General features: G+C 34.9%; 1 protein-coding gene across 4 annotated transcripts in view; it reads right to left on the reverse strand.

The window, feature by feature from the left end:
- LOC150110284 (WD repeat-containing protein 89) overlaps positions 1-23191 on the reverse strand; it is a 201711-nt gene that overhangs the window by 116328 nt on the left and 62192 nt on the right. For all 4 annotated transcript variants that reach the window (XM_090392484.1, XM_090392493.1, XM_090392511.1 and 1 more), the window contains exons 3-5: positions 21892-21983; positions 11845-11929; positions 5508-5557 (exon numbers count right to left, since the gene is read on the reverse strand). In XM_090392484.1, the coding sequence (XP_090248610.1) occupies positions 5508-5557; positions 11845-11929; positions 21892-21983 (227 nt within the window). The remainder of the gene's footprint in view (positions 1-5507; positions 5558-11844; positions 11930-21891; positions 21984-23191) is intronic.

A 23191-nucleotide genomic window follows, 5' to 3' on the forward strand; every position in this document is an offset into this window, starting at 1 on the left:
AAGCTAATAATAATGGCAAATACTTGTTGGGTTTCTGCTCAGGATATGGACTGCTTATTACAAACACAATGTTCCAACATAAAAATGCGCACAAATTCACATGGAGAGAAGAGGCAAGGAATAAGAAAAGTCTCATTGACTATGTTATTGTTGATAGTGATGTTTTCTCCCTGGTGCAGGACACCAGAGTGTACAGAGGATTTGAAATTGGAAGTGATCACTATCTAGTCTTGAGCAGGATAAAACTGAATTTCATATTGAAAAAAAAAAAAAGAAGATAACAGAAAGTTTTAAAATGAATAAAAGTTGAGCAGCTCTCACATATGAACTGTAGACTAAAATACACAAACATTATTCAACAAAAATTGAAAGAGTTTGAGAACAGGAACCAAACCTTGGCAAGTCCTGAAGAAAACACTGATTCAGCCAGAGAGGCATGTGGTGAAGTTGCAGTGAAAGAAGCAGTGAAGGAAAAGAAGAAAGCATATCAAAAGTTCCTGGCAAATAAGTCAGCTTGTGTTCTTAGAGAATACAGAGACGTGTGTGTGTAAGAAAGCAAAAAACACTGTGTAAAACTTGCTTAACAAAAGTCATGGGAAGACTTTGGTAATAACATAGAAAATAAATATGAAGAAGGTGGCAAGATATTCTGGAGGTTGTTGAAGCTCAGAAATGGAAGAAAGACTGCTGTAGAAGGAATTAAAGATGATAAAGGTGACATGAAAACTGGAGAAAACAATATTTTTGAAGTATCGAGTGATTACTTCGAAAAATTGTTAAATGAAACAAGCAGTGATAGCACAGTGGCAAAAAAAACTCAACAGGCACGCAGTCAGCAATACATATCCATAATTGAAGTAAAAAAAGGCAGCAGGAGTAGATGATATTCGACCAGAAATGCTCAAGTATGGAGGTATAAAGGTCTTACAGCGGTTACACTGCATAGTTCAGAAGGCCTGGACTGAGGGAAGAATTCCGGATGATTGGAGTAGAGCTCTCATAGTACCCATATATAAAGAGGGAAATAAAACTGAATGTGAGAATTACAGAGGTATTTCTTTGCTGAGTGTTCCTGGTAAGATTTAAGCAAGTATACTTGAGAAACAGTTGAGGATTGTAGAAAAAAAGCTTGGTGAAGAACAAGCTGGATTCAGGCCAAATAAAGGCTGTCAGAATCCAATCTTCACTTTAAGATAAAAAGATCTTAATTTAAGTTTTGTAGATCTGAAAAAAGCATGACAAGGTGCCAAGTGAGAAGCTATTTGAAACGCTAGTTATATGGTGTCAATTGTGCATTATATCAAGCAATACTTAGTCTTCATTTGAGTTGAAAGTCAGCAGTTAGAACCGAAGCAAGTGCAGGAAGGTGATTTAATATTAAATGTGGTGTGAGACAAGGATGTACTTTATCCCATCTGTTATTCATTATCTATATGGATCACATTATGAAGGAAAGTGGTATTAAACCTGATATCAAAATTGGAGATATTAATGTCAGCTCTTTGCTTTATGCAGACGATGTTATACTTCTAAATAAATTCACTACAAGTCTGCAAAATTCATTGACTAAATTTAATAAATGTTGTAATAGACATGGTATGAAGGTCAGCAATAACAAGAAAAAGACAATGAAAATAGGAAGAAGCACTGAAAATACCAACTGCATTGTGAATGGAGAACCTATAGAGCAAGAGATACATTTCAGCTACTTCAGCATGATTTTTAGTGAAGATGGTAAATTAAATATGGAAATAGACAACAGAATCAACAAAGCTGGTATGATAAGAAGTCAACTGAATAAATTTATATGGAAAAAGAGAAATTAGTCAAAACACTAAATTAGCTGTATACAAGACAGTGTTTAAACCAGTTTTAACTTATGGATCTGAGAGCTGGATCAGAATTAAAACACTTGACAAAAAACTAGAGACCGCAGATATGAGAGTCATGAGAAAGATTAGGAGCATGAACAGATGGTATCAGTGGCAATATCATATTAAAAACGAGGATAATAGGAAAGAACTTGAGATTGTCAGTATCCAGGAATGCATTAGCAGAGCTAATCTCAGGTGGTATGGTCACTTAACAGAATGGGAAAGGAAAGATTAGCAAAACAAGTATTCTCTGCCAGGTTGGTAGGAAAAAGACCCAGAGGAAGACCAAGATATTGGTGGATTGATAAGGTAAAAAGTGCCTTAGAAGATAGAAATATAAGATCTGATAATGTTGGAGTTTTGACACATAACAGACTGATTTGGAGGAAAATTGTGGACAGGAAGTTAGTAATGATGTAAATTTTTCATGTAGTACTATCATATCCTGTACACCAATTGAGGCTACATGACAGAATTTGATGATGATGATGATATAGGAGTCTTGACAGATAACAGATTAATTTGGAGGAAAATTGTGAATAGGTAGTTAATAATGCTGTAACTTTTTCTGTAGTACTATCACAAGTCAAGAAATAACTGTATTAGAAAAGAACTTAGGCACTATTATCAATGCTTAAGAATATAAAAAGAAATGGCTAGCAGGAAGTGGATAAAGATGACAGAACAGGTATTCCAACCCCCACTTTCCTTTACATATTAAGCTTAATGCCATTATTGCCTAGTAACCCAACTTCTTGTAAATAATTTGGATAATAACAAGGAGGTTTATATTATCTCTGTATTCTAATATGCACTAAGTAATCACTACAAAATTAGTACTCACAGTTTTAGTTAATTGAAACAGTTCCTCTGAGTCTCTATTAGAAGAATTAAAATAAAACGCGTTCTATCACCAAATCCACAATACAGAAAATAATTGATAACTATCATCCCTCTTCCAGATTGCAATCTGATGTTAAAAGGATTTGCATATCCTATCTTAAAGGATATGCAGATCAATACTTCTGAACAAATAGCAAGGACTCTTTGCAAATATAATCTGTATACCACCTTCAACCAGCCCAGAAGGTATCTTCTTTCTTACCACTTATTAAGGATAAATTATCACCTCTATCCTTGCCTAGTGTTTAACAAATACCATGTTCCTATCATCTTTGCTACTTGGGACAAACTTACCATTCTGCTGAGAATAAGCATTCTGCCTTGCATCTCATCAAATCCAACAACAATAGATTAAATTTGATCATCTATTTCTTGAATAGTGTGAAGCCCTATGCCACTGTCCTAATCATTCAAACAGACTGTATGCCTATCTCTAAGTTTTGGGATGTGACTACCATTAATTGTTTATATTATTACTATTTTTTCATTACATAACTTTTTTTTTTTTTTTTTTACCCATATACAGTACTAATGTACTATAGGTTGATCAACCAACATCTCGTGTATGGGCTCAAAAAAAAAAAAAAAAACACATACCTACTTCTCTAGAATCCTACTTGTGCAGCTTCTGAAACACATGTAAGTATGCTGTTACGTTTCTTTTTCTCTATATTATACCTTGTTCTACCTCTAAATAGCCCGCTTTCTAATCTACTGTTGTGCCTTTAAAATATTAATTCAGTACTATTTCCTTTTCGGATATTGGCAAAATTTATTTTTTTTGCTGTGCCAGCCAATATCCTATAACACAAGAGATTCTTGTTCAGGGAAACAATTCTAAATTCAAGAGGGATACACACAATAATTAATCTTACACTAGCGCCGCGCAGATTCAGTTAGCAGTCGTGACCTGAATCTCACTTAAGCAATAATATCTAATTCCTTCCTGCCAAAAGGTTCTATTTCATAAGTGGTCGTTTGAATTCATAATCAGGTATAAGGTACAAAACATGTTTATTGGAAAAATACAAAACATTTACAGTTAAGAAAATTCAAATACTCAATAGAACAAAACTCACTCTAAGCTAAGGTTCATACTAAATCACAACAATGAATTCGAGTAAGCTAAATCCTTATTACGAAAGGATAAGATTAAGTGTAAGCATAACACTACTAGGATATAATTCCTTTCACAAGTTATTCACAGAACACACATTGAACACTTTCATTAATACTCTATCAATAATCATCTTAATTCTAAATTCCATTAGTCAAGCCTAGCCATTCTCAATCAAAATACTGCCTATCAACAATTCTTCTTTGTTCCACATGGTCTTAACTAATTCAATCAAATTCTCACTTAAAAGTTCTCTATTGGTGTCCTTAGTTTACAGTATAAATAAAATTCTCATTCTTCTAAGCGATTTTTAACATAGAATGAAATTCTTTATATTACTGGATCCTTTCTGATTTCATGCCACCATCTCATGTAGATCTGGATTACCTTACTCTATAGTTATCGGCTGTCTTTTGTGCCTGGCGATGCACTATGCTTTTCTTTGGATCATTTCCAGACTGTGGCATGCTGTCTACCACTCCGAAGGAAATTTTCTCCGTTCTCTTCGATGGGACTTTATTCGAAGGCTCGTTTCTGCATAGGCCGTCGTAACACAATCAGCTTTGCTTGGAAATCCTCAAGCGTTCTCAAGAATAGCCCTCGTCGTCATCCGACATCGCTGTAGTCGACCCACCGCTCTCTCACGAATCCCCGACAAACCTCCTAGAACTGGAATCCAGGAACCGAAGAAGAAAAAGCCCTGTAATATGGCGTGCATCGTCTTTTATTCACCCTATCGGGCGTCCTTTATTCGATGTGTTTTTTACCCATGAACTCCACTGTTCATGCCCCTTGGGTGATCCTACACTCTCCCTAATCTGTTAGGTTACCCCATTCCGGGTAGTCATTCTGATGTCACTTTCTGCGTAGGTACAGCCTCCATCGCGACGCTCGACTCATACAGATTATACACAGTTATTCCGGATTATTACTTATTATCTTTCTGGAAATTTCGTAATGTACTAGACAGCTTAATGGGATTTACAAGTAACTTAACAATTCCCTTACGTAATTCTTACTATTCTGACACAAAATTCTCTGCTTCTCATTTCAGTTATAATGTGTAGTCCATATGTGCCATATTCAATATATGGCACATATGGACTACACATTATCACATAAAGAAATTTCTCATAATTATTAGCTGATGTGCAGGTATCTCCTTAATTAGTAATATTTATCATGTTAAATCCTGAATAAAGAATTTACTTGTAAAGATCTCCATTCAGGATCTAACAATGCACATGCTGTATGACTTGTTCTGTGTTCATAATTTAAATGTTGTTAGCCAATGCTTCAGCTTTGATCCTGAATGATGCTCATGACATATTGAACAAAATATGTAGGCATATTTAATAAATTCTAGTTTTCTTTTACATGCGTGAAACCATTATTTAAAATATTGATCTCTACCATGAATATCACTATTAAACATCTAGTGATTTAGTAAATTCATCTAGTAAATTCTGAATTTACAAGATATGCAACTATTGGTATCATTCACAGTCCTAACTGATTATATGGAGAATGAAAAAAAAATTTTTTTATAAACTACAGCACATATATGTTAAGGAAATTTGTGAAAAATCTTATATAACTCACAAATTGCATACCTTGTAACACCTGTGAAGATTCACCTGAGTTTTCACGAACATCCCACAATCTGAAATAGAAAGAATAAAAAATAAAATAATAATAAATAAATAAATCTGATGAATAATCTTTTCTTAACTAGTATACAAAAACCACTCCAGCTCACATGCCAAAGTAAATATAAAATATACACATAATATAAATGTGTAGAATTTAAATAAAATTACAGGTAACCCTCGCATAACACGAATGTTAGGTTCCACAAAAATGCCGCATTATATAAATCACATTATGCGAGACTCAGATCACATAGAAAAAGTAGTTAGTTCCCAAAATAGTTTTTTTTTTTTTTTTTTTAAGATTATATAAACAATGACATATTGAACAAAAATATATTTTTATTTAATTCAGGTAATTAGTGTAAGTTAAGAAAACATAAACTATGACAAATACATAGTATAAAATTATAAAAAATTATAAATTGTACGTAAACTTCATTGCACATAATAAATAAATGTTTTAGGCAAAATAAAATAAAATGTATATTTTAATAGTCATCACTCTCTTCCAAACTGACATTTCGTAGATGTTCTTCATTTACGATTGGCCGGATGTCATCATCACTTGAAATCTCTTGGATACTATTTGCATAATTCTCATTGCCTACTTCGGCTGTTTAGTTATCAAGAAGTCAGTATAAGACCTTACCACTATACTGCAAATTTTTATCAAGTTCATAATATGGAGCTAAACAAATATCCAATTGTCTCATGAATTTTTTGGGAGAGCTCCACTGAGAGATCATTATCCATAAAATAACTTTCCTGCCAAGTCCAATCCTTCTGCTAATTTCTTTAAACTGAATTCTTTAACGGATTCATCACAATCAGAATCTTTGACAGAACTTTCCCCGCCATTTGGTTTGATTATTTAATTCATCTATTAATTGTATCAGTTCCATCTCATTTAAATCTGTTTCCCCCATCAATTAATTCACTATTCAAGAGATTGGAGCACTTATGAAGTTTGCAAAGGTTGAGTCTCATGTGCTAATCGAAACCAAATGCATCTTCAGTCTTGTTCAATTGTTACCATTGCAGTTTACAGTGGGTGGGTTTATCCCTATTAACAAATGTGTATATCGCAAAAGCTCTCTAAGTGGCGATTACTATAAAAATATTTTTTAAAATTATTTAAAGTAAAGAGCCAATAGGCCTCATTTCGGCGATGTAAAACATTATTTAAATTAAGGGGATATTAAATCCCACATTGTTTTAAAACCGAATAAAAACTTAAAGATCGAATCAACGAGTTTCATGCCGAATAAAAAAAAAGCATTACATATTGTATGTAACTCACCAAAAAATAAAGTGCTCAGCTTGAGATAAATACACTTATGAGTTTTGATGCACTTTCCTGGCAGAAAATGAAGACAATTTTCAACAATAAATACTTTATACAATAAACAATTGATGTACATGCATGCTAAAGGATATTTCCCCTCATATAAATTCGCTACTTATAACTACATGTGTGATATGGTGAGACGCAAATTTAACGAAGATAAAATTTGATTTTTAAATCACGCGTTGAAAAATATATGAAAAGATAAAGGATTACTACAGTTTGTAGACCGTCTTATATCGAAAACACATTGTATAAGTACCACGTTCATCAAGGGTTACTACAACTTGTAGACTGCATTATACGAAGGTTACCTGTAATTTAAATTTTATACTGAGTATCTGCTTTGCAAATACTCAGTATAAAATTTGTTTCCTTGACTATAGCAAGGCTTTTGACTCTGTAGATCATGTGAAACTGTGGAATGTGTTAAGAACAATGGGAGTACCAGAGCATTTCATTATCCTTCTGAGGAATCTTTATTATGAACAAGAAGCTACTGTCCGAACAGATCTTGGAGAAACTGAGTATTTCACAACAGGTAAAGGGTGTGACAAAGATGTATTTTATCTCCATGCCTGTTTAACTTGTATAGCAAATACATTTTAAGAATGGTAGGGATAGAGGAGACTTCAGTTGGAATTAAAATTGGCGAAAGAAATATTAATAACTTGAGGTATGCAGATGATACCTCCTTGCTAGCAGAATGCAAAGAAGATTTGAAGGAACATATTATGAAAGTTAAAGAAGAAAGTACTAAATACAGCCTTAAACTTAACATCAAAAATACAAAAGTTATGGCAACATGTGAACTTAACAACTTTGAAGTAGATGGGAAGAAAATGGAAGCAATTAACAATTTTGTGCTCCTAGGATCCCAAGATGACCAAGAGAATTGATCAAGATGGTTATTGTACTGAAGAAGTTAGAAGATTATTAGTCGGAAAGAAAACAATGACAAATTTAAGCAAGATCTTTAAAGATATTAGCCTCGCAACAAAAATCAGAATCGTGAAAGCAATAGTATTCCCTGTGGTACTGTCTAATTTTCCTTTCCCCCTCTTTTACTTTGCAGCGTCAAGGGTTTATAATCATCGGACCTAAACTGTTCACAGGATAAGGTGGTCAAGCCCTACGCCCCAGTGTATCCTATGTCTGCAGTGGTGTTGAGTTCTCATGGCCGGTTTGCCTGCTTTACAGGATGAAAAACCTCAGATAAACTGGGGAGAAAAACCCTACAGTTCACGCCCAAGACCAGTTTAACTTGGCTATGGCTGAGGAAGATCCTTCAGCTCCTCACATCTCCAACAGGAATCGAACCTAGGTCACTCTTTCCCCAGGTCATGAAGTGCACAGCACTAGGCTAACAATGTGGTACTGTATGGATGTGAAAGTTGGAATCTGAGAAAGAGTGAAAGACGGAAGATAGATGCATTTCAAATATGGGTTCGGAGACACTTACGATGGACTACAAAGCAAACCAATAAATCGGTGATAGACAGAATAAAGCTAGATTGCTCCTTCAAAGCTATGATCATCAAGCCAAAATTGTCATATTTTGGACATATAATGCGAGCAAATGACAGTCTGGAGAAGACGATGCTTGCTCAATTTGATGGAAGCAGGAGAAGAGGAAGACCAAGAATTAGATGGGTTGTAGTTAAAGAAGCAACTGGAATGCATTTGGAAAATTTGAAAGATATGGCTAAAGACAGATCTGAATGGAAGATATATGTTCATAGAAACACCAGGAGTTGAAAACGATTCGATGGAACATAACATCTGCATTGGAATTCAGAAAACTCATTTAATATTGACTGGAATAGAGCTTTTTTTTGTAATAAATGATAAAAAATGAAATAAAACTATGATAATAGTACATGAATTTCCATGCTGAGAGTTTCAGGAAAGATTTATACAAGTATACTAGAGAAAAAAGTTAAAAACTGAAGAGAAACTGGCAACTGATTGTTACCTTTCATTTCGTGGTACCTCCACAATGCTTTCTTTCCAATTGCAGCTTAATCTTTTCATTCATCTATTTTAACTACCTTATTTCACCATTACACCTTTGGAATATAATGAGACATTGTCCCATTATATTCCTAACAGGTGCTGGAGGACAATTCAAGGTGCTGTTAGGTTAAACAGCACCTAACCATCATCCAAGCAGTATCATTATTATTACAAACTCCTCCTGGAGTCAAGACTCATTGAAGGATTTATATCCTTTTAAAATAATTCTTCACTGCACACTATAGATATGAGCTCTTTCCTAAGTTTTTCATAATCACAGGCCTTGTAGTTCCACATACATCCTTGCCTCACTGAATTCTTCATATCACCAAGGTGTTAAAAAAGTTTTCTCACTATAATTCATCATCCATGTGCTCACCTTATGTTCACTCTAGCCAAATGGAGGAAGGTTCAATACATCATTTACAATTACATCCTCTGATATATGAAGGACAAACTAGACTGGATAGTGATTTTTTCATAATCCATGGTAATATGCCTTAAAAAAAAGTGCAGTGCATTATGGAATACTGAAGCAATTTAATGCAAAGTATGCTATTTTCAACCACAAAATTAATGTAATAAAAATAATTAACACTGGGTTTAACGGTTTAGCATCCACATCATAAACAAAATGATAAATGACAAACTTCAAAAACTTTATCCTATGTAATTAAGGCCACAAGAATATGGGATATTGTAAACTCCAATGATGTTTGTTGAAAGAGTTGTGGTCCTTGAGTGAACATAATAGATTTTTGTACCATCATAATTGATTTGAAGGCAACTCTAATGTCATGAGATTTCAGGTAAGCAATTTTTTGCGAAAGCTTGTTAACAAAAGGGATGGAAATTGAAGTTCTCTAATGAATGTCATGGATTTGTTGTGAAGAGGGATTAGAGAAGTATTCTTTTTGCTATTCTGTTAGGATATCCAATGCTGATCAATAGTTGGAGAATAGAATGTAATTCTTCTGTTAATGTTCCTTCATCTCTTATAATAGAGATCACCCTCTTTTTCAGCATATGTACAATGACTAATTTTTGTGAAATATGGTACAACAAGGAGAAATGTAGATAATGACCTGTGTGGGTCATTATCTAAGAGAAATGTCTACATCAGCTTGTTTCGTGATTAAAATGTCTAGAAAAGGTAATTTTCCTTCATTCTCAAGATCCCGGTGGATTTTGAGAATGAAGGAAACTGATCCACTAGGTCTGTAACAACACCCTCTATGTAATTGATCTTGTTAGATTCCACCTCACACCAGATGGCTTCAAATTCACTGCCACATGAAACAGCGTTACTAGTACTCAACACTAACTGGATTCAAGATATCATTAGCAGCACTGCCCCTCCTCTCCTATCCTATATATCCTTCCTAAAAATACTGTAACCTTTACACTCAATATCAGTTAGTATGTCTGATTCTGATAGCTAGGCAGTGGTGTAGCTAGAGCAGTTGCTGCCTGGGGTGGTCCCTGAATTTGCTGCCCCTCTCACACACCAAAAATACTATAAAAAGTTAAAATGACGTATAGGGAAATAAATTAAAAACACAGTTTATTTTTGAAGTAAAACTTTAATTTCAGCATTCTAAAATGTTATTTTTCTTGCTTTTCTGTTAGCAAAATCGTCAATGACATTGGGGAAGTCTATTTCATAGTAATGTAGGCCATTCTTAATCAAATGTTATTTTAAAAAACTCCTCTCACAACTAGCAACACTTACAGCAATTGTGAGAAAAATTTGCAGTAGCATTACAATATTTGGAACTGAGTTCTCGAGACTTTATTTTAGAATTAACTGCAAAAGTTCAAAGAGGTTCAAAGTGCCACCCGGGGTGGATCTGCATGACAAAATTGGTCAACTTGCAAATCTCTATTCTTCTCAAGTGCCTTATACATCTTTGTACGTATTTGATGGGTTTGAACCTGATGAACACAAAGTCGAAATCATTCTCTCCCTGTAATAATTTCTATGATAATGCCCATTCCTGTCATTAGCACAATTATATAACATTGTTGCTCTTACACTCATATTCTCACCATTCCTCCCATTATAATTTAGTTTTTCCTAACTCTGTGTGTTAGGTCTCGTACCAGTTATTAGTTTTTCAAGACCCCTGATACTAAACGCATTCAGGTGTAGGTCATTCCTCTTAGACAAATCTAATATTCCCTCAAACTCTCCACACATCCAAAAACTTGCATCCACAGCCTATGCATCAAATCATTTGCCATCATAGCCCTTCTTCTTAATTCATTTTTATCATATCAAGGTAATATACTTACTATTTTCACTTTCTCACTCTTGCCTCTTCCAACAACCTTTTCATGTCATCCCTCATACTGAACTTATCACTACTTAAGTTTAGTACCTACTACAATTAGGTTGTTTACTTTTCTGTTTTTGATTGCTTGTGTTATATTTTTAATTTTTGGCTGGTAATCAACAGCATGTTTTATGATAGAGTCGCAATACTAAATAACATCCTTCCTTTTACAAACAATACTACTTACCCGATTCCATGTTTTGTTGTCTCTTATTTTGCTGCTAAATTTTCTTTTCCTCTTTATGTTCATGTAAATGTATCTTGACTTTCTGTAATTCCCATATCACCTCTAAGATAATCCTGGCTTCTTAAAAATATAGAGTGGAAAAGCAACCCTGAGCTCAAATCCTGAATGGATGGTGTATATATCATAAACAAAATGATAAAATGATGGATGATAAAATAACTTATCACTGCCAGTCATCTTGGTGAGTCTTTTTTCCTCCATTATGTGAAATTTGTTGGTCACTATACAAAAAAGTGTATAGTGACCTCAATATACATAATGAATCAAGGTAACTTGCATATGTATGCACTTCTGTGAAATCAAATAAAGAAAAAATGCAAAAACAAACAAGAAAGATTTATCTTATCTACTTACCGTATGGTACCATCAGCAGATGATGATAACAAGTAATGTGGATTCACTTTGCAAAACCTGAGGCTTGTAATAGTGTTCTGATGACCTGAGAAAAGCAATTAAAGTGAACTGAATAAGTAATAATCATTTACTCAGTTTATTCATCTCTTTTCTCTCTCTCTCTCACACACACACACACACATACCAACCATAATCTTTAACTAGATGATTAGCTGAATATATGTTTAGAAAGTGTGGTTCCATGCCTAACACATTCAAGATCAGATACATAAGAGGTTATTATACGCTATCTGATCAAGAGTATCTGGACACCTACTCGAAACTGTAATCAGACTTTCCCCTGTAACATACTTTCCAGTAGTGGACATTAATAAGGGGTGTGTGTGTCCACCCTTTTCTTCTATGACAGCTCAAATTCTGCTGGGGAGACTTTCTACCAGATGTTGGAATGTCTCTAGATGAATGGCAGCCCATTCTTCCTGAAGAGCTGTAGCCAGAGCAGTTTGTGATGTGGGTTGTTGGGGTTTAGAGCAAAGTCAGCATTTTAATTCATCCCAAAGGTGTTCTATGGGATTCAAGTCAGGGCTCTAGGCTGGCTAGTCCATTTCTGGAACATTATTGTCCACAAACCATTCCCTCACAGACCTTGCTTTATGGAAGGTAGCACTGTCATGCTGATACAGACAATAGTCATCACCGAATTGATCTTCTTCCGTAGACAGTATGCAACGGGTCAAAATGTCTTGTACCCTTCAGCATTTAGATTTCTGTGTAGTGTTAAGAGAGGGCCAAGTCCATTCCATGAAAAACACCCCAACACTGTAAACACTACCTCCTCCAAATTTCACTGTTGGCACTAGACATGCTTGCAGGAATCTTTCTCCAGGCATTCGCCACATCCAAATCCTTCCATCGGACTGCCACATGGAAAAAACACGATTCATCACTCCAAATCACACGTTTCCAGTTGTCCACTGTCTCCAGTGGCATCACTCTTTACACCACTGTAGGTGGCGCTTAACGTTCACAGGAGAAAGGTTTGGTTTATGGGCAGCTGCTCGACCATGAAACCCCATTCCTCTAAACTCTCGATGCAGTCAAGGTGCTGGCTGGATAGTTAGTTAGTAGCACTGTGGAACTCCTTTCCACAAATCATCTCCTTCAATGCTCAATTGGTCTCTCCCCGTCTCTCATTAAACGTGGCCTACGTGACCGTGGGTTTGTTGTGGTTGTGCCTTCACGTTTCCACGTCACCCACTGTTGACTTGGGCAACTCAAGGAGGGTTGAAATGTCTCTGACAGATTTCTTACTGATGTGGCAACCAATAACTAGTCCACGTTTGAAGTCATGAGTTCCACTAACCTATCCATTCTGCTCGTACTTCTTATCTCTGAGCAACACACTCCGTGCCTCCTTTTATACCGGTAAGTGAGGTCGTAGTGACATCTAGATGTCAGTTTACGAACTACAGAGGGAAGGGGGGGGCGGTCCAGATCCTTTTGATCAGATAGTGTATATGAACCGTTAAAGGATCAAAGATAGATAACTGGGAGAATATCTCTACATAGACTTTTAAGGAATAAACCAAAGTTTCTGGCATAATATCCAATCCTCACCTTCTCTTAGTCCATCACATTAGAAGTTTAAAAATGTTTCATCTATTAAATCTTGCCAACTGCAGTATTTGTAGAAAGTTTTAAGTATTATATCCTTCTGACTGTGGCATTTGTGAATGTTTTAATTATTAAAATCCTGCTGATTGCAGCACTATAGAAGTTTTAACTTTTATTATCAATAAAAAGTTTAATTTATTAAATTATAGCAATCAATTTTGTCTTATGTAAAAATAAACTACCAGTGATATCAGATTTTTATACTGAAATCTAAGCACACACAAGTAAGATCCTAGATATATGTAATTTGCTATGATAATTCGCTATCTATTTTCAAAATTCAATCTTGACTTTAATTAATATTGAAGTGTGCAGACTCAAATAATTAATTTGAGTCTGCACACTTCAATATACAAAAAAGAAATTTACCAATTTACAAAAATATACCAACTAAAAAGAACACTGTTTCTTAACTGCACCTGGACTTCTCTCAAAAGAAACAGTTTCTTTATTTCTTTGGTGAAACAGTGCTTTTCCTGAAAACCACTTTATCTTAGAAATAACTGTAGATTTCCTATTCTTAGTTAGTGATATAAAAAGTTCAGACTTGGCAATAAAATCTTCAAATTCAAACACTGTATAGCATGACTACTTTAATGGTGTCTAAAAATGCACATAAATTTTGCTACTTTCTTCAAGATTCAGAATTTTTTTTCTTCTTCCTGTACGAAGGATTTCCAAGGAAAGATAACACTTAAAAATCAACTCACTGTATCTATTCTCCAAATCAAACATAAAAATCATTACTTTACTAATGGAACTTACAATATCTCATACACATTTTCTACCTGTATGAGAAACTTAATTTATCAAGTTTCAAAGTTCCTATAAAATTTCTTCTACAACTGTTATTCCAGTTACTTTTGTAACATAACATATAAATAACTTTTAAAACATCTTTCTTTCTGAAAGACCGCTACTCATGGAACTATATTCTCACTTGTTCCAAGAATTATTCCTTATTTTCATTTCTCATCATCAAATTCCTGCCATGTACCCTCAAGGGGTGTAAAGGATACTGATAGTACTACATGAAAAATTTACATCATTACTAACTTCCTATCTACAATTTTCCTCCAAATCAGTCTGTTATTTGTCAAGACTCCAACATTATCAGATCTTACATTTCTATCGTCTGAGGCACTTTGTACCGTATCAATCCACCTATATCTTGGTCTTACTCTGGGTCGTTTTCCTACCAACCTGGCAGAGAACACTTACTAATCTTTCCTCGCCCATTCTGTTTAAGTGACCATACCACCTGAGATTAGCTCTGCTAAGGCATTCCTGGATGCTGACAATGTCAAGTTCTTTCCTAATATCCTCGTTTTTAATATGATATTGCCATTGATGCCATCTGTTCACGCCTATAATCTTTCTCAACACTCTCATATCTGCGGTCTCTAGTCTTTGGTCAAGTGTTTTACTTCTGACCCAGCTCTCAGATCCATAAGTGAAAACTGGTTTGAACACTGTCTTGCATACAGCTAATTTAGTGTTCCGACTAATTTCTCTCTTATTCCATATGAATTTATTCAATTGACTTCCTACCATACCAGCTTTCTTGATTCTGTTGTCTATTTCTATATTTAATTTACCATCTTCACTAAAAATTGTGCCTTAGTAGCTGAAATGGTTCACTTGTTCCACAGGTTCTCCATTCACAATCCAGTTGACATTTTCAATGATTCTGCCTATTTTCATTGTCTTTGTCTTTTTATTGCTGACCTTCATACCATATCTATTACAACAGCTACTCAATTCAGTCAGTGAATCTTGTAGACTAGTAACAGATTTATTTAGAAGTATAACATCATCCGCATAAAGCAAAGAGCTGACATTAACATCTCCAATTTTGATATCATGTTTAATACCACTTTCCTTCATAATGTGATCCATATAGATAATGAATAACAGAGGGGATAATGTGTACATCCTTATCTCACACCAGATTTAACATTAAACCATCTTCCTGTACTTCCTTCAATTCTAACTGCTGACTTACAACTCAAATAAAGACTAAGTATTGCTTGATATAATGCCCCATTGACACCATTTAACTGTAGCGTATTGAATAGCTTCTCTCTTGGCACCTTGTTATATGTCTTTTCAAAATCAACAAAACTTAAATACAGATCTCTGTTATATTCCCATGATTTCTCGACTATTTGTTGTAAAGTGAAGATTTGATCCTGACAGCCTCTATTTGACCTGAATCCAGCTTGTTCTTCACCAAGCTTTTCTTCCACAATTCTTCTCAACTGTTTCTCAAGTATACTTGCATATATCTTATCAGGAACACTCAGTAGGGAAATACCTCTGTAATTCTCACATTCAGTTTTATTTCCCTTTTTATATATGGGTCTACTAGAGCTCTACTCCAATCATCCGGAATTCGCCCCTCTATGCAGTGCAGCCACTGTAAGACTTTTATACCACCATACTTCATCATTTGTGGTCGAATATTATCTACTCCTGCTGCTATCAGAAAAAGCTATCAAAGGCTTGATGGCTTTTTCTACTTCAAGTATGGATATGTATTCCTGACCGTATGCCTGTTGAGGGTTTTTTTTTTACCATTGTGCTATCACTGCTTGTTTCATTTAGCAATTTTTCAAAGTAATTACTCCATACTTCAAGGATATCTTTTTCTTCAGTTTTCATGTCACCTTTATCATCTGTAACTCCTTTTACAGCACTCTATTCTCCATTCCTACGCTTCAACAACCTCCAGAATATTTTGCCACCTTCTTGATATTTATTTTCTATGTTCTTGCCAAAGTCCTCTCATGACTTTTGTTTAGCTACTTTCACACAGTGTTTAGCTTTCTTACATTTGTCTCTGTATTCTCTAAGAACACAAGCTGACTTATTTGCCAGGAACTTTTGATATGCTTTCTTCTTTTCCTTCACTGCCTCTTTAGCTTCCTGTGTCCACCATGGAGTTCTAATTTTTCTATCCTTGCAGACAACTTCACCACATGCCTCTCTTGCTGAATCAATCACAGTTTTCTTCAAGGGCTTGCCACTGAATCTCCAAGGTTTGGTTCCTGTTCTCAAACTCTTTAATTTTTTCTTCAGTAATCTTTGTGTATTTTAGTCTACAGTTCACATCTGAAAGCTGCTCAACTTTTATTCACTTTAAAACTTTCTTACATGTTATTCTTTTCGATATGAAATTCAATTTTATCCTGCTCAAGACTAAATAGTGATCACTTCCAATTTCAAATCCTCTGTACACTCTGGTGTCCTGCACCAGGGAGAAAACATCACTATCAACAATAACACAGTGAATGAGATTTTTCTCATTCCTTGCCTCTTCTCTCCATGTGAATTTGTACACATTTTTATGTTGGAACATGGTGTTAGTAATAACCAGTCCATGTCGTGAGCAGAAATCCAACAGATATTTGCCATTATTATTATTATTAGCTTTGCTCTTTTCTCCAAATTTTCCCAAAATATATTTGTATGTTTGACAATCATTTCCTACTCCTATTTAGATCCTCAACAAGGACTTCACAAGGATCTTTATCTCTCTCGCTTTAATAATTACCATGTTCTTTATATTTGTGCACACTTCAGCATGCATGATACTTCCGGTTCCACTTAAGTCATGAAATGGGACAAGATACCACTGTTACATGTTATCTTCATGGTGCTTTGCTTGGAAGAGGTAAAATCTCACAGTTTCAGTCAACTAAGTTAGTCTTTTTAACTCATATATTTTAAACATACACATACATTAAAATATAATACTAATTTTGGATACAGTAAGCATAATACATAAATCTTACTTTTATGTGTAGCATAACCATTTTATGAAATGAATGGAGTAGAATATTTGTAGTTTACTGTATCCAAAATCAGTGTTTTAATTTAATGTTTTTGTATGTTTAAAATACATGAGTTAAAAAGATTTACTTAGATGACTGAAATGCACAATCCCCCCCCCCACACACACACAAAATGGCCACTGGATTAGAAACCTCTATGCAGGTGCACGTCTCTGTAGCTCAGTTGGTATAGATGAAGCCCTTTGGTCAGAAAGACATGGATTGGATTCCTGTCCATGATGTGAGGAAGTAGAGGGTTTTTTCCCCACCTGGTCTCATAAGGAAGTAGAGGGTTTTTTCCCCACCTGGGCTTTTCGTCCCTCAGAAGCAAATAGGCCCCGTGAACAGACACACAGATTTTCAACCACAAATACTTAATAACGTGGAAGAGATAGGATCCTCACCACATTATCCTTAGACCTGTGGTCAACCATAAGTCACATCATGGTAGTTGTCTGGACAGAGACAACAAATGATGATGTACATAAACATCACTTACACAGCGTATATGCAAAATAGTTGGTCACATGCATCACCACATGTTCTAGGCAACTATTTAAGAATACTGATGTCAGTAATCATAAACATTGTTGATCACAATGGAAAAAACAAAAAGAATCTTTCAGAGTTCAATAAAGGGCTTACTGTGGGTGTCTGTATGGCAGGAGCCACAATTTTGAAAAACCAGAGCTGACTGATTTCCTTCAAAGTCCACTGAAAGATTTCAGTGGACTTTGAAGCTTCGTTCCATATCAGGATCAGCAAACAAAATTTCCTTAGCATATTCAGTGCAATTGAAAACTAGCTCAAGTTCTTTTACAGTTAGCTTCAAGAAGAAGATAAGGAGTGCGAACAAGAAGAGAATGTTCGCACTCCTTATCTTCTTCATATGCATACCATTCTTCTAGTTGAAGGAGATCATTCTCACTTAACTGTTCTGAATGGAAATCGAGCAAGTTTCTCACATCTTCATCATCCAGTTCATTAAATCCAAGTTCTTTTTCAGTTGTGTGATTTCTTCAATAATGTTAGATTTTGGCACGATAAACTAACATAGGCTTGAGTTTAAAGTTATGCATTGCCTCCTAATAAAAGCATAAAAATAAAAGACAATCTTCAGATACTTTGCATCCTGGTTGAGATAATTCAGTTTTAGCTAGGAAAGTTTTTGTTGGCATACGTTTCCAAAAGAGACCAGTTTTATCAACGTTGAATATTTGTCAATCGTCATAATCACCCTCCTGGATTATCCTTTATAATTATCCTGAATTATCCTTGGAAACTTGGCCACAGAATCTTTATCAGCACTAGCAGATTTCCCAGCCTAGCTCGATTTTTAAAATGGTCAAATCATCCTAAACTCGTAGCAAAGCTTTCACATTCCACTTGAAATGTGGTCTCTTTCAACGAGGTGAAACTATTGAGAACTTTTGCGTGAATATTCCCTGTACTAAGGGGTATTCTTTTTTGGTTATAATCTTCAATTCAGAGTGATAGAAGACGCTCCATCTCGATCATTAAATGGCTTCTATTTCGGGTGATCTGCATGCTTAAAGAACCAGTAGCAACTTTCTTTGTATTCTTTGCTCTTATTTAATATAGTTCAAACTGTAGATTCACTGTATCCCAATTCTCGCACAACCATTGTATTAGTGCCACTTTCGTGTCTCTAAATGACTTCTAGCTTTTCCACTGCAATAAAAAATTTCACATAACGTTAAATAATCACGTTAACTGATTAATCACTCGCTTAAAGCGGGAAATAGTATCCTTCCACTCAATCGTGCTAATTGATTATCACGCATATTGGATTCGTGTTAAGCGAGGTTTTTCTTGTATTATCATCTACTCCAACTGCCTTTCTACATTTCAAGTTTTTGATTGCTTTTTCTACCTCAAGTATTGATATGCACCTCCTTGAATTCCTCCTGAAAATGTTCTAGCATGGTTCTGTCACTGCTTGTTTTTTTTAACAGGCTTTCAAAGTAATTACTCCAAACATGTATGATATCTTTATCTTGCCTTTCCACATTTCAAGTTTTATTGCTTTTTCTACTTAAAGTATGGATATGTACACCTCTTTGCATTCTTCCTGAAAATGTCACCTTTTTTTTTTTTTTTTACTCCTTTGTACAGTGCTCTTTCTTCCATTCCTAAGTATTTAGGGCACCTGCTGCCTTATTTGATAGGAACTTTTGGTATGCTTTTTTCTTTTTCAGAACTGCTTCTTTAACTTCTTGTGGCTTGGGGTTCTTATTTTTCTATCTTTACAGACAACTTCATCACATACCACCCTAGCTGAATCAATCGATGTCTTCTTCAGAGTTTGCCATGAGACTCCAAGGTTTGGTTCTTGCTTTTAAGCTGTTTCCAATTTTCTTCAATAACGTATGTACAGTTGAGTCTACAGTTTACCTGCAAAAGCTGCTTAACTTTAATTCTTTTTAAAGCTTTCTTACATACTTTATTTTCAATGTAATATCCATTTTTATCCTGCTTAGCACTAACCAGCACGAAGATATTATTATAACAATGATGTAGTCAATGAGGCTTAATGTGAAATTATGCACAACTTTATGTTGGAACATGGCATTTTCTCCAAATTTTCCCAAAATGTTCCTATATGCCTGGTGGGATTCATTTTATTATTATTCGTGATACCTCCAAGGAGTCCGAAGACTTATCGCAGGAGGACACCTATTGTACAACTCTCCATCTCTACACCGAACCTCTACTACCAATTATCAACATCAGCACCATCTATTGGCCATTACCACCACACTGCTAGTAATTTTTTGTCTGTAAGTTGCATGTGCTCTGAGGTTTACAAGAACCACTTTTTCCAATTTTTTTATGTCAGATATTTGTTCTAATGACAAAAAATTCTTCTACTTCTTCCTTAGAAGAACCATAGGCAAAATAAGTTTCACTGTCTGTTTTCGCTATTTTGAAGTGTGCTCATATCACTCTACTTGAATCTGCCTTCCAATCAAAAAGTTTATCTTATGTTTGGTGTTGAATGCTATTGCTACTCCTTCCTTTCATTGATCATTATTGCCTGAAAATAACAGCCTATACTTATTTAATATGATCTCACCTGTTTTTGTTTTCATCTCAGTAATGCTAATTATGTCCACGTGGTACTTTTCCAATTCTTCTGCAAGTTCGATTTTGTTTCCATTAATACTTCTCATATTGATGGTTCCTATCTTGAGTTTTTCTGACTCATTTTATCCTTCTTCTAGATGTTGAGTTAGAGTGTGTTCCAGTAGCTGACTTTTCACTGTTTGCCCCGGTTACTGGACAAAAACAGTAGGGACCTTGTTTAACTAGGCATAGCCCCAACTGGCATGAAACGTAATACCATCATATGCATTTGTGGTTTAAGCCAATAGAGAACGCAGTCTGGATGGCTTAATCCCAAATTACCAGCCCATCTTCATTTGTTCAGTACTTAGTAAATACGTATTAACAGGGTGCACCACATGAAGGTGAGGATTGGACATTAGGTTAAAAGCCCCAGTAGTGCTCTGCATTCCTAAAAGGCGATGTGAATGTTTCCTCCAAGTTATTTGGCTTTGATCCTTAAGTGATCTCTAATTATCTCTTAATGGTAATTTGGTACAAGTAGTCATTGAAGTTTGGAATGATGTTAGAGTTTAGGACCACGCTGCTAAGGTGGTTAAAGGCATCAAATCAGATGACATCTAGTGGAGGATAAACAAGATGAAACTGGCCTATGGAATTATGTTTAAAGCCATACTAAGGGAATGTGGTCTTCAAAGTGTGAGTAATAGATAAACAAGAGGAGATATGATAGAAACATTGCATATGATAGAAATATTACAGTGCAGACACAAATGATATTCAACAGCTCTTTTCAGTTGGAAGAGGGAGAGCAGCAGGATCAACCCAGGAAAGAGGCTTAAGGATGAAGAAAGTAAAGATGTTAATGCAGGAAGAGTTAGGAAGCATGTGAGGTCTGTGTTGTTTTCATTATGTGTAATGAGTGTATTATGCCAGTGAATGTTGTGTATATGATATGTATTTAGGCGCTGTGCAACCAGAAAGGGATTTTTCCCTTGATAAGTTATTGACTCCCAAGAGGAGCCTACTAATAAAAAAAAAAAGTCTCTGCATTTTGAAGCAGCTTCAGTGCAAGTTGCCCCAAATATCCTATAATGCAAAGTACATTTCCTAGGACATGTATATAGTCTTACATTATATTACATTATAGAAACTAGTTTGACTATTATTGAGTCTTATCATGGAAAGCTAGACCCATATCCATCTCATTATCCATAGTAGTGATGTAAATTACTTCCAATTAAAAGTCCTTTGATCTGAAGCTAAACCTTAAAATTTTCTGAGTTCACTAAAAATGAACATACTTATCTTCAACATATATAAATTAATGTTTTCTACAGCAAGTTAAAACTGTATAACAGTATAATTAAAATATAAGTATGAAAGAAAAGTTAAGCTATCAGTAATATAAAGTATTAAAATATAAGATTTATATAGAGAAATTTATTACCTTTAAGAGATGAAACTCTCTGTAATGTTTCCCCAGAAATTAGTTGCACAGTGAAATCAGACAATGATGCAGCAACAAGGAAATCCATATTTCTAAAAGCATTAAAAAAAAAAAAAATTATGTGATGTCCTTGTAAGAACTGTTTCATAGGGAGAAATTATAATTTCTCTGTGCACGTGTATACATGTGGGTGTGTGTATATTAAAAGAAATTCTTCAAGCATTCTGGAAAGTTTTGGTGAACTTCTAAGCTGCAGATTTTTGTGCCTATGTTATTTTATTTATTTTATTATTTATTTTCTTGAAGTTACTCTGAATCTAGTGATAACTAAATGCACTATCATAATTATAAAAAAGATAAAACAGTTTTGGAAGCTACCTTATTACACAAACACAAAATAAAGAATTTTAGTGGATTGTTGCTTAAAATGCTGATAAGCCCTATTTAGCATTCATTTTATTCTCAACAACATCTGCAAAAATCTCACCTGAACACTTGCTAGGATAATTTTTCTGTAATTCTCACGTTAAGCTTATTTTCCTTTTTGAAAAATGGGTACTATAAGAACTCCACTCCAAACATCCAGAGTTGTACCATCTGACTTTTTTCACATCTCAGAGGTCTCTCCCCCTTCCCCCACCTCCAATAATGATGCACTCCTGACCATATTATTCTTGGATATTTTCTACCTCTGTTCTGTTGATGCTTATTATTATATGGGCACCTAGAGAATCAGGAACTCAATGAAGCCCTTGGAAGGTCATACAATGTCTAGGTATGTATCATACCTCTTCTTAAAAACACAATGCACTTAAGATGTCCACTGGTAGCTTATTCCATTCACTTACAACATGCCATGAGAAGAACCTGGATCTAACATGCTTCGTAACTACACTGTTAGAATTTGGAATCATCCATGAATGACTAAAGCATTCTCCCCCACCACCTGTCAGGAGCTTCAAAATTTTCCTTGTATCTATATTGCGATTTCCCTTGCCAACCTAACATGTTCTATCATATCTCTTCTGTTCATCTCAAATTCTGAAGAACACATTCTTTTAATCTGTCTTCAAATGCAAAATTCCACAGGTCCAATATTATCTTGGTTATCCAGAACTCAATATTATCAATGGTTCCCTCATTCCCATGGAAACCAGGCAACAATATCTGAGTGCACATACAGTAGATGAAGGGAGAGGAGGTCTTATCAAGTCTTGTATAAAGTTGAGGAATGACTTCCTTATTCCTATAAGTTATCATTCTCTTCAACATTATAGTTATTTAACTCTTCACCATAATA

The sequence above is a fragment of the Typopeltis vanoorti genome, chromosome 1, assembly GCF_054136105.1.
Source record: "Typopeltis vanoorti isolate ZY-2024b chromosome 1, IOZ_Tvanoo_1.0, whole genome shotgun sequence".
NCBI lineage: Eukaryota > Metazoa > Arthropoda > Arachnida > Uropygi > Thelyphonidae > Typopeltis > Typopeltis vanoorti.